The 13,342-nt window shown below is 47.0% G+C and overlaps 1 protein-coding gene across 1 annotated transcript in view; it reads right to left on the minus strand.

The window, feature by feature from the left end:
* The window catches only part of LOC104545371 (mitogen-activated protein kinase kinase kinase kinase 4-like), a gene marked incomplete at both ends in the record, with an annotated part of 51,382 nt that overhangs the window by 18,788 nt on the left and 19,252 nt on the right, over nucleotides 1-13,342 (minus strand). Inside the window, one exon of the mRNA XM_010190499.1 lies at nucleotides 3,621-3,677. Coding sequence (XP_010188801.1) covers nucleotides 3,621-3,677 — 57 coding nt within the window. The remainder of the gene's footprint in view (nucleotides 1-3,620; nucleotides 3,678-13,342) is intronic.

Consider the following 13,342-nt stretch of genomic DNA (forward strand, 5'->3'; position numbering starts at 1 on the left):
TACCTTTATTTTATTTTTTTTAATCTTTGTTTTCTACCACATGACATTTTCTCTCCCTAAGAAAACCATTCCCTGTGCAGCACTGATCAGATCACATATCCACCCAAAGATGAAAACGGCCACAGGGGCTCGGAGCCTCCCGTCTCACTCAAGCAGGTTTACTATGACAGCTTCCATTTCTCACAAGCCAAACTCCATGTGAGATGTTGCTCTCAGGTGCAATTTAAATGAAGGACATTGGAGATGACAATTCAGTATTTTAAAGACTTTATTTAATGCCTCAAGCTAGCTTTTCAAGACCAAAGGATCAGAAAATAACTTAAACCTGAGCAGACTAACTGTGCAAGAGAAATACTGAATCCTTGACAGGCTCTGAATTTATGACATTGAAATTCTGGAGACAGAAAGGATTTGAACATTTCAGTTAGGAACCTCCACTGCTGTGAGAGGCTTCAGTAACCAAACGCTACGAAGAGGAAAGCTGTTGCTATTTTACAGAAGAACTGAGCTTCAGAGATGTCCTGGACATGCACAGCCTCAGTTGTAACCATGCTCCTGCCTACGGCCTCATCTGCTCTGGGCCACAAGAAGTCAGTCCCTCACCAGATGGACCAGCTCAGGGGATCAGCAGTAACCTCTTCTCTTGCAGCCACAAGGCTCATCCCAAGCACTCTGGGAATTTGGACCGAGATGTCTGAAGGGTCTGGGACAGCAGCAGCTGCACACAGCTGCCCGCCCGGCCGAAAGCAATTGAGGAGGAACCAGGAGCTGCCGGCACCAACCGCCTGAATCACTCCTGCACTGGTCTGCCAACACCTCGCAGAGGCACCGCTGAGGGCCTGGAGGAAGCCAGTGATACACCCCTTGACTATGGGCCAGCACTGTGCCCTTGCGGCCAAGATGGCCAACGCCATGCTGGGGTGTATCAGGAGGGGTGGTTGTAGGGCAGAGAGGTTCTCCTCCCCCTCTACTCTGCCCTGGTGAGACCGCATCTGGAATATTGTGTCCAGTGCTGGGCCCACAGATCAAGAAGGACAGGAACTGCTGGAGAGAGTCCAGCGTAGGGCTACAAAGATGATCAAGGGAGTGGAGCATCTCCCTTATGAGGAGCGGCTGAGGGAGCTCGGGCTCTTTAGTGTGCAGAAGAGGAGACTGAGGGGAGACCTCATTCACGTTTATAAATATTTAAAGGGTGAGTGTCACGAGGATGGAGCCAGGCTCTTCTCGGTGACAAACAATGATAGGACAAGGGGTAATGGGCACAAACTGGAACACAGGAGGGTCCACTTCAATTGGAGAAGAAACTTCTTCTCAGTGAGGGGGACAGAGCCCTGGCCCAGGCTGCCCAGAGAGGTTGTGGAGTCTCCTTCTCTGCAGACATTCAAAACCCGCCTGGACGCCTTCCTGTGCAACCTCATCTGGGTGTTCCTGCTCCGGCAGGGGGATTGGACTGGACGAGCTTTGGAGGTCCCTTCCAGACCCTAATGTTCTGGGATTCTGTGATACAGTAGAGGACTGCACCCAGGCCTGTACCCTGGGTACACAGCAGCAGGAACACAGCCAACCCCGCATTAAGAAAGTGAAAGTACCAGCAGAAAGCCATGCACCGGCCCTGCACCAAGGTCAGAAAGCAGAAACACCCCAGTACAGCTGAACTGGATTTGCTCAGGGTTTAGTGGGGGAAGAACACCAGGGAAAACCCCTCCAGGTGGCTGCACCGACACGCTCAACTCCCAAACTGTCACAACTGCTTTCGCATTAAGTGACTCAATGTGAAAACAGCACAACCTCTTCTCACTGCCCCTCAAGCAATGGGCTAGGTTCCCCAGGATGATGCTGGCTCTCTAGCCTGCAAGGAAGCAGCAAATCAGATGTGAACAGCTAGGCTTTGTTCCCAGAATCATGCAAGTCTATCAACGTGAATTCCTGACGCTGGACCACAAGGTTGCTCTCTATTTAAACTTTGTTTCCAAGCAAGCAGACATTAAGGTATGCTACAGCTTATTGCTCCCATACAAAGGAGACTGTGTTATGTATAGCAAAGGGAAGGAAATCTTTCCAAGGTTCCCTTCCTCAGTTTTTGCTTCAATTGTTTCATCAAGGAAGGGACTTGTCACTGGTGTTAACATGATGGCCCACAAGCGACATCTTTGGCCAGCCCTCACGCAGTTTCTTGACTCTGCAAAGCATGACAGCAGTCGATACCTTATCACTTCTGAGTCCCTGCCAGGACCTGCTGTGTCAGCTCCTCTGTCAAAGCACAGAGGTGCTCTGGTCTCAGGAATCCGTCTGTGACCCAAACCCTATGCCCTCTCCCTCCCAAAATGCAGCAGTCTCACATTCGGTGACTGCCAATCTTCAAGCCGAAGCACCTGATCATATATGTAAATACAGAACTAAAACCAAAAATCCCACCAATCTCACATAGCACTCATTTAAAAAATGCACTCTGTGCACAGAGAAGAGCAAAACTGGCAACTCAGTTAGGGGTGTGTATTTTACAAGGCAGCAGCCATAGCCAAACCAGCCTTTAGATGTGCTTTGTAAAAGCACCGCAGTAGCACCTAAGTTCAAAAAAACCCATGTGCAATGCAGAGCACTTGCTGCTCAGGGCTGGACTCCCACACCATCAGCAGAGCGCGCTGCCCTGGACCTGCTCTACATGACAAGGCCCACACAGACAGCAAGTTGCTCTGCTGTCTTCCAAGACAATCAAAAGACACGAAAATGCAGACAGGGCTTGCGTGTGCTTGCCCAAAACACCACGTGCAGATGTGCCAGTGGCAGACTTGGCCCTGTTCTTTATTTCAGGCAATAACCCTTTTGCAAGAGGACTCTAACTTCATCCCGGAGTTTTGCACTCCATGCCCACACTGTCAGAGTGACAGAATGGGGACCTGGTCTTCAGTGGGACTGGGTGCGTCCTAGCAAACCACAGACTTCCAGTCGACTCCAGAAGAGGAAGCAGGGAGTCTTCCCAGTCTTCCTGGGGCTCAGGCTCATATGGGCTCGAGGAGGCAAGCTGCTCTGCTACTGGCTGCACTCTTAAAAGGAGAAACAAATATCAATATTTAGCAACTTCTTCAGCACCCTGTGCCAGCACTGACATCACTTAATAAATGTAAGCAAGGAAAGTGCCAATTAAACTGCCTCCTTCTCTCATCTGTCAAATAACAATAAGAAAGTGCTACATTTGCATTTCTAGCATGTTCCTGCTTGCTAGCTGTCAGGGTGGGCACTCCGAGGAATGGCTGGCAGGCGAGGGGGGAGGATGTGATGAAACACAGCGGGGGCAGCGTGGGGCTACAGGAAATCTTTCACTTGCTATCTCTGGAAACAGATAATCAATTAGAAATAAGCAGGAAGAGAGTTCTCTTTGTTATTACAGACCATCAAAATACACAGCAATGTGTTATTGCTTAGTCACCATCAGGCAAAACTGAAAAAAATTTGACTGTATTAACACCTCTCAGTGCTTGATAAGACAACAAACAGTGCTCAGCAACTATAACTTGTACCACCAGATCATCTTTTATAAGCTGTCCACCTTCTCATAACCCGATTATTTATTTTTCCTTGCACTTTGATAAGAACTTGTTTATTTGTGGTGCTGCACTCACCTCAGTAACGTTCATCACTTTGATTGCGGCTAGCTGCCCAGTCTTAACATGGCGACCCTGTCAGAACAGCAAAAGACTGTAAGTAAAACATGTATGCAAACTACGTCTACAGTAATGAATTAGGCATGTAACAGCTGGGCTTGAGTACCTGCTTTCAAGCACCTTTCCACGATACAGAACTACCAAGGTGAGGTTTGGCGATGTGTTTTCAGATCCATCTCCTCACCATGCTCTGAAGTTAACCTCTGCAGGGTCACGTCAGCACATCAATCTGGCAACCTGTGTATGTGGCTGCCATGAAACTACAGCCATAAGTGCTTGTTTGCCTCTTTTTTGTTTACTGTGAAACACTCTGTTTTCAAAATTCTTACTGCAGCTGACTTAACTACATCTTGGCTACCTCCCCAAAAGCATGCAGAGGCTGTGTATTTAAAATGTAATCTTCTGTGGTGGCGGGGAGGAACTCTCCAAGGGCTTTGGCTGCCTGCGTACATACACACACTTCCCTAGTGAAACACCCACGCTCCACAATCAATATTAAGCAACAGATAGGTGGTAATTTTAGGCTAGGCAAGTGGCTAGTTATTGAAAACAAAGTGAGGAAAAGGGAGGTAATACGGAATAAAGCTATTAAAAGAGCAAACTTGATGCTGAGACTGATGAAATGTGGTTCACAAGAATGTGTATTACAAATGCAACCAGAAATCTTGCTGTAAATTGCAGTTTCTTGGCTTGACTGCATCGAGCTGCTCAACAGCAACTGTTGATGCACCAGTTTTGCCAAGATAACCAAGACCAATTTGATACTGGAGGAGAGCATCAAAGATTCTCTTGTACAGTAGGTTGGCTACACATCCTAACTCCTCACTTCCCTCAAATGTGAAATGCATTTGAAGCTTTGAGACAGCAATCTGGTTCCTGAAATTGTAGTGCCTGCAATGCTGTATACTGAGATAACTAACTGACATTGGTTAAGGAAGCCATGGGAAATCAGGGGATCAAACACGAAATGCTGCAATTTGCAGACAAAATGATTTGCAGGTTCAATTTACACCTGCAAAATTAGAAGCTGGGTTGATGTGATTTTAAAACCTGGGTCCTATCTGCACAAAAATTGCGTATGAGTGTTATTTCTAAGACTAAGCAATTCTGCATCAAAGAAAAATGATCCCTCGTTCTCAGGCCATACGTCACAGTCATGTTCTCTTTCACAGAAAACTAAACCCTGCTGAGGTTTTGTACATTTATACGTGTCCTCTTTCTGCGGAAGCACTCCTGGGATTGCAAAGCTTTTTCTCATAGAGTAAAATGATAGGATTCCTGTTTTATCACAGAGCTCGGGAGGAAGACAAACGGGTCGTGGCCTCACCAGAGTCATGACAGACATGGCCCCGCTGTGGCTGAACGCGGATGGGCACCAACAGATGCCGGTGTTTGGTCAGCATCCATCCCAGCTCACGCCAACCCCGGTTCACTTCTGCTTCCTCTGCTCGGCCACCGCCGCTTTGTTGGAGGCCATTGTCTGCAAGAGTTTCCAGGCATTGAATGTCTTGGCAATACGGCGAGAGAGGGCCTTCCACAAAATCCAGCCGTGCTAGACACGCTGGCACCCTGACTTAACTCCAGAGTTTGTCTGGAGTCAAGTACACCGATAATGTCACAATTCCAGCCACCATGCACAGCAGGCAACCAAGCTGTCAAAGTGACAAGTCTCTCCTGGGCTGCATATTCTGCAAAGGATGATGTCAAGAATCAACACTGATTTTCATAATTACAGTGAAGCATGGAAATGTGCTTCTTCACTGAAAAGAAATGAATCAAACAGCACCAGGCTAGCATTGCACTTCATACTGAATATTCGTAAGAATTAGGAAAGGGGAAAGACCTGGTATTGTGTTTTGATTTCAAAGCACGATACCTGGCCAAACTGTCCCTCTGTATAACAGACGTCTGTTATTTTGCAGCCACAGTTATTTCCACTGCATGCAAACCCACTGCTCTCCCTCGAATATAAATGAGAATATTAAATCCTCCCCACAAGTTGGTAAAATTAGCACTTATGGGAAAGAAAACAGCAAGCCCTTTTGTTTCGTGGGTCGTGATTCACCTTTGCACCACAAATGCCTCCCTGTTAACTACGATGTACAACTCGAACCTGCATTCCTAAAAGCTCCAACATCTGCAGCTGGGCTGCCTGCGGGCCAGGAGGAGCTCAGTCTGTGCAGGGAGGGCAGGCTCGTGCCCCGTGCCTTGTCTCAGTGCCCCATCCTCCCTCACAACATATGAAGTTACCATAGCCTGAGGGAAAGGCATGGGCTGCATCCAACCATCCCTCTGCACAGGCTCACCTACAATAAACACTGTCTGACTGGGTAAAGCAGCCTTTATGTGGAAGCAAATTCTGTTAACTATGTGCACTTTACACCCTTATGTTGTTTTAGACTCCTTTATCCTGGAACAGAACAGAGCGTGGTTCAATCCAGAGAATCTAAACCCTTCTTCAAGAGGCTGAAAATAAAGGAGCAGTAAAAACCCATTCCTGTTGGTTTGCTCTAATTCTCAACTCACAGCAGTTTATTTTCAACAACTGTTATCACACCTTTTGAAAGGAGTCTTCCATGTTCCTTGGTTGCATTAAGCTGAAGAACCTCGTCTTCCCTCACCCGCACGAGTTAGTCCAGGATCATGCAGAAAGCTGAAGGTTAACCTCACGAAAAGGTGCAAACAAATCTATATATTTACGTCTGCTTTTCATCAATTACCTAAAAGGGCTTAGTTTGAAAGTGTGTCTAAAAAAAGAAAGTATTTGATTACAGCTGATACACTTGCCCAAAGTAAAGAATCCATCATTATTGTAGAGCAACACATCCCAAAAGTCTCTGCACCCTATCGAACTCAGCACCACCACCCAAAAAAGCCAGTGAGCTATTGCAGGACTCCAGCGGGCTGAAGCCTTCAGAGGATGCACATGTTCATGTGGAGAACCACCACCACCACCTGTGCAGGCAACATGCTCCACGGCACACTTGCTTTAACACACAGAGGACGACTGGGCTGGCAGTCAGAACGAAAAACACAGGTTTCTCTCTTTTACATTGTTTGGTTTTTTGGGTTTTTTTTTGTGGGGGGTTTTTTCAAACCGTTTCCAGTTCATTTTCCTTGACATCTCTACAAGCAGTAAACATCCTGAACCCAGCCCTGGGCTTCTTGTTAACACACAGAGACTAATGCCTAAGTAAGGAAAGGTTTCAGGGCCTGGCCCCTTATTTTTTTGTTTATCAATAAATCTCAGAGGTTAGCCAGAGTTCATGGGAACTCGCACACTGCTACTTTTGCTGAAGCCACAAGGTTGAGCATGTTTGAATTGCTTTGAGAAAAGTGGTGTTTTGATTTTTGTTTAAAGCTCCCAGGAGCAACGGGCTGTTTTAACTGTTTCCCAGTTAAGTGAGATCAACAGAGGCGCTGACTCCCAGCAGTGAGACGCACCAAAGTTTACCCTTTTCGATTTAATCCAAAACAGGAGGAAGAACAAGAGGCACTGCCCTCCCAGCCCTCTGTGCAAGCCGCCGCTGCCCGTCCTCTCCAGATCACTAAAGGGAATCAGCTCGTTTGGATTCAAGATCCTCTGCTGCATGTTTCCTCAGGAACTGGGCAGAGGGCAGGAATGGTCTGTGGGCCTGTTTCCCTAATAAAAGGTTTCATTGTTCACTCCAATGCTTGGTGTCAGAGCAGGTTTCAACCCTGGAGAACACAGCCAAAACATCCAACAGCCATCTGCAAGTCACCCCTATTCCCCACACAAGAATATAGCATTAAATGCTGTCAAGAGCTTAGACATGAACAATTCTGAAGCTAAATGACTTTCTAAAATTGAAGTTCTTGACTACATTTTGATGAGGTATCCAAGCTGGAAGAAATTCTCCCATTAGTTTTGAGTCCAGCTAAATTCCTTGTCTCCTCCAGAAAATATTTCCACATAAAGCCTGCTGCAGTTGCCAGCTAAGTCACTACAGCAACATTCAGCAAACCTGGAGCCAGCACACACATTTTTCAAATCTGCATACATGCTTTATGCCAAAGATCTGGTTCTGATGAGCTCCAACCATGCATTATCTCTGCAGGGAGACGTATGTGGAACAGGACAGATCACTCAGTGTTAATTCTGTTGGCTATGTATTTATCTTTTGAGCTCAATTAGACAAAGGAACTGCTTACCTATACGCTCTACTGAGGGTATCAAACAAGAGTATCAGCACTAGTGGTCAAGGTATTAGCTGATAAACGGGATTGACATGAATTAAGTATATTTACAAAAAGATGCACTCAATCACACACAAAACCTTTTCCTGTTAGGTCCAAACAAAAAATTTGGGCAGTCCCTGGCTTGGGCCGCAATTACAACCAGAGACCCAAGGTCCCAGTGACGCACACGTGAGAAGGTAAGGCTGTGGGTCACACGCAGAGGGCTTGGTTTGACAGCTTCCTTCCCAGGTCCTGCACGGGCCTCTTCCTAGGGGTGGCAAACAGCTCTCATCAGCTTCAATCTCCATTTGTGATCCAACAGATTTAAAAGTGGACAACTGCAAGTCCAGATGACAAAACCCACACTGCGCACCATGCCAAGGCAGCCCATGACAGACCCCTCACAGGCTTCCTTTTTGGCAACAGGCCCTCATTAACGTCCACGTGTTTCCGGGTCTGTCCGATGGAGCTGTCCCCATCCAACCACAGCAGAAAAAGCACAGATGAGGGGCAGGGACTGCCTGCTGCAGGACACCACAACAGCACGAAGCTGGTGGCTTTGACTATGCAGGAGTCCCTGTCTGTGTCCACGTCTCCTGACTGCAAGCAGAAGCACGGCCTCACTGTCGGTGTAATCCAGGAAGCTGGTAGATACCACAAACTTAACTCCTGGGACCTTCTCTGAGTACTGAAGGTCTGTAATTGAAAGCAAGATCTGGCCATTGGAAATGGAGGACTTTCAAGGCCAGAGGACTTTCTCAGCCTGAAGCATTTATTATGGCATAAACAACGCAGGCTGAGGCCACTCGCCCTTTGGGAGCAAGGTGAAGGCACAGCTGTTTCGCTGCAAGCTCTGACTGAAAGTGAACTCCAGCAAGCAGGTTTCCTGTTCAAAACCCACTTACGAACTTTGAAGACTGAGCCCATTTCGGGTAAATCAGTGTGTGGCCCTGCGGTTGCTGGTAGACTGCCAGCTCAGCCCTCTGCGCCCTGAAGGACGGCACTCCACCCTTCTGCACCTCTCCTCTCCACCCTTTCCATCCTAGCAACACAAGGAAAGCCTGCGAGAGGCTGTACATCAAATGAACAATGCTCTGCACAGGGATCCAGGAAACCCTATGTCCTATTCCACATGACCTTAACAAAGTCATGGTCCTTCTGTTTCCCCTTCCACCACATAGGGCTTTTCTACCCAGACCCAGCTCTTTAGAAGTGATGAGCAATGTTTGCTACTGCCAGCCCCAGAGCTTTGCCTGCTCACAGCACAGACAGGCAAGGGCAGGCTCCCATGTGTCACCTCAGAAGAAAGCTTATAGGAGAGCTCTATCAAGAAGCCCAGTCTGTAATGCTCAGTTCTGCAACTGGTACCATGTAAGCCAACCCACTGTAGTCATGGTTGGAACTAAAAATACAGCAGTAATGCAAAACTTGGATCAGGACGGGAATAAACTCCCAGGAAGAAGTTAAGAGTTTGGAAGCTTATAGCTTGTTATTGAGAGTTAATTGTCTGAGGCAGAGCTCAGAGTCAGTCGTGCACTGAATACTAGCACTGCATTTCAGAAATTATTCATTTCCTTGTAAACCAGAACACATAATCCACATCAACTCTGATATTTTTTAAAAGAAAAAAAGCAAAACCAACAAAGACAAAAAACACAAAACACCCAACCCACCACAACACACATCAGCCTCAGGCAGATGATGGCCAATTTCAGAAAGTTGGGTTTGGTTTTTTATCTTTTGTTTTTTTAAACCACATGAAGAATTCAAGACATCAGCCAGGTGGGAATAAGGCTGTAATTTTAATTACAGCTTCATCCTTTTAATCATGCAACTCAGGCTGCAGAAAGCCTCCTTTGATTGACATTACAAAGTTTTGGTGGCACTTCTGTCACAACGTCTCTGGATATCTGTTGTGTCGGAGGGCTGGAAATCAAAGAACTGTATTCCCCTGGAGCACTTCTTCTCCTCTTTCTGATACTGGGAGATGCTGAGGTTTGGAAGCTGGGGCCTTGTTCCAGGTGACCTCTAGGGTAGCTCTGAGCTCCATCTCCCAGCTGGAGCCCACCCTCCTATCTTTGTAGGTGGCTGCTTTCGTGCCAGCAGCACAGGATGCAGGACTTCTGTGAAACCACTGCCCAGCTGCGTTGCCTAAACCCTGACCATGTGGTTGCAACACATTTACCCTTGCACCCCCACATCTGGCACACAATTTCCAGACAGTCTTAGGTCTCGCCCAAAAGCACATGGCCAGCACAGCCAAATGTTGTATTGCCCCTTCCCTCCACAAACATCCTCTTTCAATGGCAACCAGATAGCTCTGTCTGCCATTAACTCTGTGGCGTTGAGAGGAAGAGCACGGAGCAGACTGCAGCATCAGAACGAGCTGCTGAGATGACTGCTTCAGCAACACAGAGGTTCTCCACTGCTCTCAGACTATCCAACAAGAAACACTGTCAGTCAGTCCCTTGGGTTGTAATGGGACTGCTCGACTGACTCAGGCTAAACGTTACCTTAAGACCTGACCATAGATGCCTTCCTACCAGGGAGGGCAAAGCGCATCACCTAATGCTGCCAACTCCGGTCACCCTTGGCCACAGCTGGTCAGAGTGGTGAAACACAAAAATATTAATACGTTGTAAAGAACCAAGACATGCTCCTCAAGCTTCACGGTTGGCTTGGTTTTTTCTCCTATATGCTAATTCTCACTCTACGTTATGATTAGGTATATTCCAAGAAGTTAGCTAGGCTTCATCACTGTCAGTACAGGCTATCCTATGAAATCAAACACTGTTTAGCATACCCAAGAACTCAGGTTGTAAAACATGAACAGTAAAGTCTTATGTGTCTGTGTACAGAGAATGAAAGTTAATAACACTAAATGCACTTTAAGACAAAGCGTATTTCATTAATGAAGAAATATTAAGAGATATTATGAAATAAAAAATGAGTCCAAAAATGTTACGTGGCACTCCAAACGAAAAAGGATAATTTTGTAAAGGTTAGTAAATTTACATAGCAAAAATGACCTGAATAGTCAATGAAAAACAAAGTTTCTTTCCTAGCAAACACCACTGCCCTATTTCTGTGCACAGCAGGTCATTCTATCCCTGCCATTGCTTCTCTCTCTCCTCCCTCATCTCAGAAGTGGGTACGTATTCTGCATTCAGAGTGAAAATGTTAGTTTTATAAAGCTGGTTTTCTTAAGTTTTAGATGTTTCGGGGATGAGACGTTAAAAAAATACATCAGGAATTTCTCTCAGGGCCCCTCTTTGTGTCACATGCTTAAAGAAACAAACAAAAATATCACTGTAACTCGTAACACCATAGAAGACAACTAAGTTGGCAGTGGTGTGGAAGGACTTCCCTTATACTAAAATAGCAACACATTAGCCAAGAGATTAAAACATTTAACTTCTATCAATCACTTAAAATTCTACCCAAGTCCACACTGGCTAGAAGGGAGGGATGGATAGGGGTCATTTCAACGGTACCAGATCAAATCAACCTTAATCTCTGGAGGAAGAGGACAGTTTTTCACCTCTACTGCAAGTGTTTGTACTCAGACCTCACAGACTGTAGATCCTGTAGACCCAGGAGGCACCAGAAACAGTTTTTCTGTTCAGTTTTTTTTTTTCTTATCCTTTCAGTTCCTATTTCCTGCCATTGTACAAGTGGAAACGCAGATTGTTTGCTTTGCCAAATGTTTGTCTGTGTCTGACTGCAGACCAGTGGGAAAAGAAAATGAAACAAAGGAACAAATTCAAGCCCCTTTGCAAACACGTATTTGAGTACCTGCATTTTCGCACTATCAGTATGGCCAGCTGATCAGATTACCATCCCTATGCAAAACACAAACCACTCAAGGCTACTGCATACCTGTGGAACACTGGACTAGAGATTGATCTTTTGGGATTTTGAAACCGGCTCCCAAAGAGGTCATTCATGTTGCATTAGCAAAGCACTACACACTTTTGAAAATACCATGCTAGCCATATTACGGAAAAAAGGAGTTTTGTCCTCTACTCACTTGAGATGGGTGGTGTCTGCCACAGAACATCCTATGCAATCTTCCACAGCTCCACGCTCATTTAGAGGAATGTGGAAAGGACCCATCCCTGTGGCTTCTCCTTACTCAGATAACATGCAGACACGGTGCTTTAGATACCCCACAGCTATCTGAAGTTTCTGAACAATGTGAAAAACAGGCAAGAAGGGACAGTAGGAGCATTCCTCCTGGGACAGGTAAAAACACAGTGGCCCTTGGCAGGTAACAGCGGGAAATGGAGAGCTGCAGCACACAGCACAGCAGGCGGCTCAGAAAGTCAATGTCAGACTGTCACTGCTGCCGTGCTGGGGTTGGCGCTTGCTGGGACATACAGGGCTACCAAAGGCATAGCTACTCCTGGTGAAGGACCCAACTCCCATCGACTTTGACGGAGATGGATCTGGCCCAATCTGTTTTGTATCTGGAGATACTTCAGGAGGGTCTCAGACAAACACTGAAGCCCTAGCTGTCCTCTGTTTAGAAAGTCATTGAGGTGCTTGACTTTAAATACAACTGCAAGGCCCCTGAACTCCCATGGCTTCTCATCACGCACCCAAAGCAAAGCATGTGCTTTGCCAAGTCACCTGAATGGGAGCTGCTGCTAGAAGGAAGAGAAAAGCAATGTTGTGGGGCCACATGTGGCTCAAGAAAGTAACTCAGACAGCAGAACAGTGAATGAGAGGAGAGGTCTGAAAAGCAGGCTCTTGCAGTTATCCCCTCTTCCTCACACTCCATTTATGGGGATAATAAAACTTGATTTCCTTGAGCCTAAATTTCAGTATGTGCACAAATAACAGTTTCAACAACCTTGCCATTCATCCCGGGCTTTGGCATTTGTCATTCCTCTTAACATCTGCCGAAACACGCTGTTGGGTTTCCATCCTCAGACACCCCATCACGGCTTGCTACCCCTGCCACGGGGCACAGAGGCTTACCACGGGCGTCTCCCCCCTGCCAGTGGCTGCTCTGCCCTGGGGCTGGTGGGTCTGCAGCAGCAGGGTCCTCAGCTGCCCAGCGCCAGGTGGCAGGGATGGGGAGCAGTGGGGACGCGGGGCGTTCGCGGCTGCTCTCGCTGCAGGGCAGGAGGGTTACAGCAGTCCCGGCACACAGCCAGTCCTGCTCAGCACCTGGAGAGCCCCGCAGTGATTCACGACAGCAAAGGTCCTCTGCGCCAAGAGTCTGTTCACCCAGAAAAACAAACGGTTCAGGAAAAGAAAGCCTCTGCCTCGGGAAGGCTCTCACTCTGCAGAGCAGGGGCTGTCGAGAAGCTAAGCCTAGGGAGAGGTACAAATCCCTCCACCCCAGCGAATTTTCACTGCCTGACTCACGTGCATCCGTTTACAGCGATACAGGAGAAAAGCTGTACGCAGCACATCTCTGCTGGATGAAGTCACAAGCAGTTAAATGTGTCCCCCAGGCCCCATCCTGCTGA

The sequence above is a fragment of the Mesitornis unicolor genome, unplaced genomic scaffold (genome assembly GCF_000695765.1).
Source record: "Mesitornis unicolor isolate BGI_N332 unplaced genomic scaffold, ASM69576v1 scaffold18188, whole genome shotgun sequence".
In the NCBI taxonomy this organism is placed as follows: domain Eukaryota; kingdom Metazoa; phylum Chordata; class Aves; order Mesitornithiformes; family Mesitornithidae; genus Mesitornis; species Mesitornis unicolor.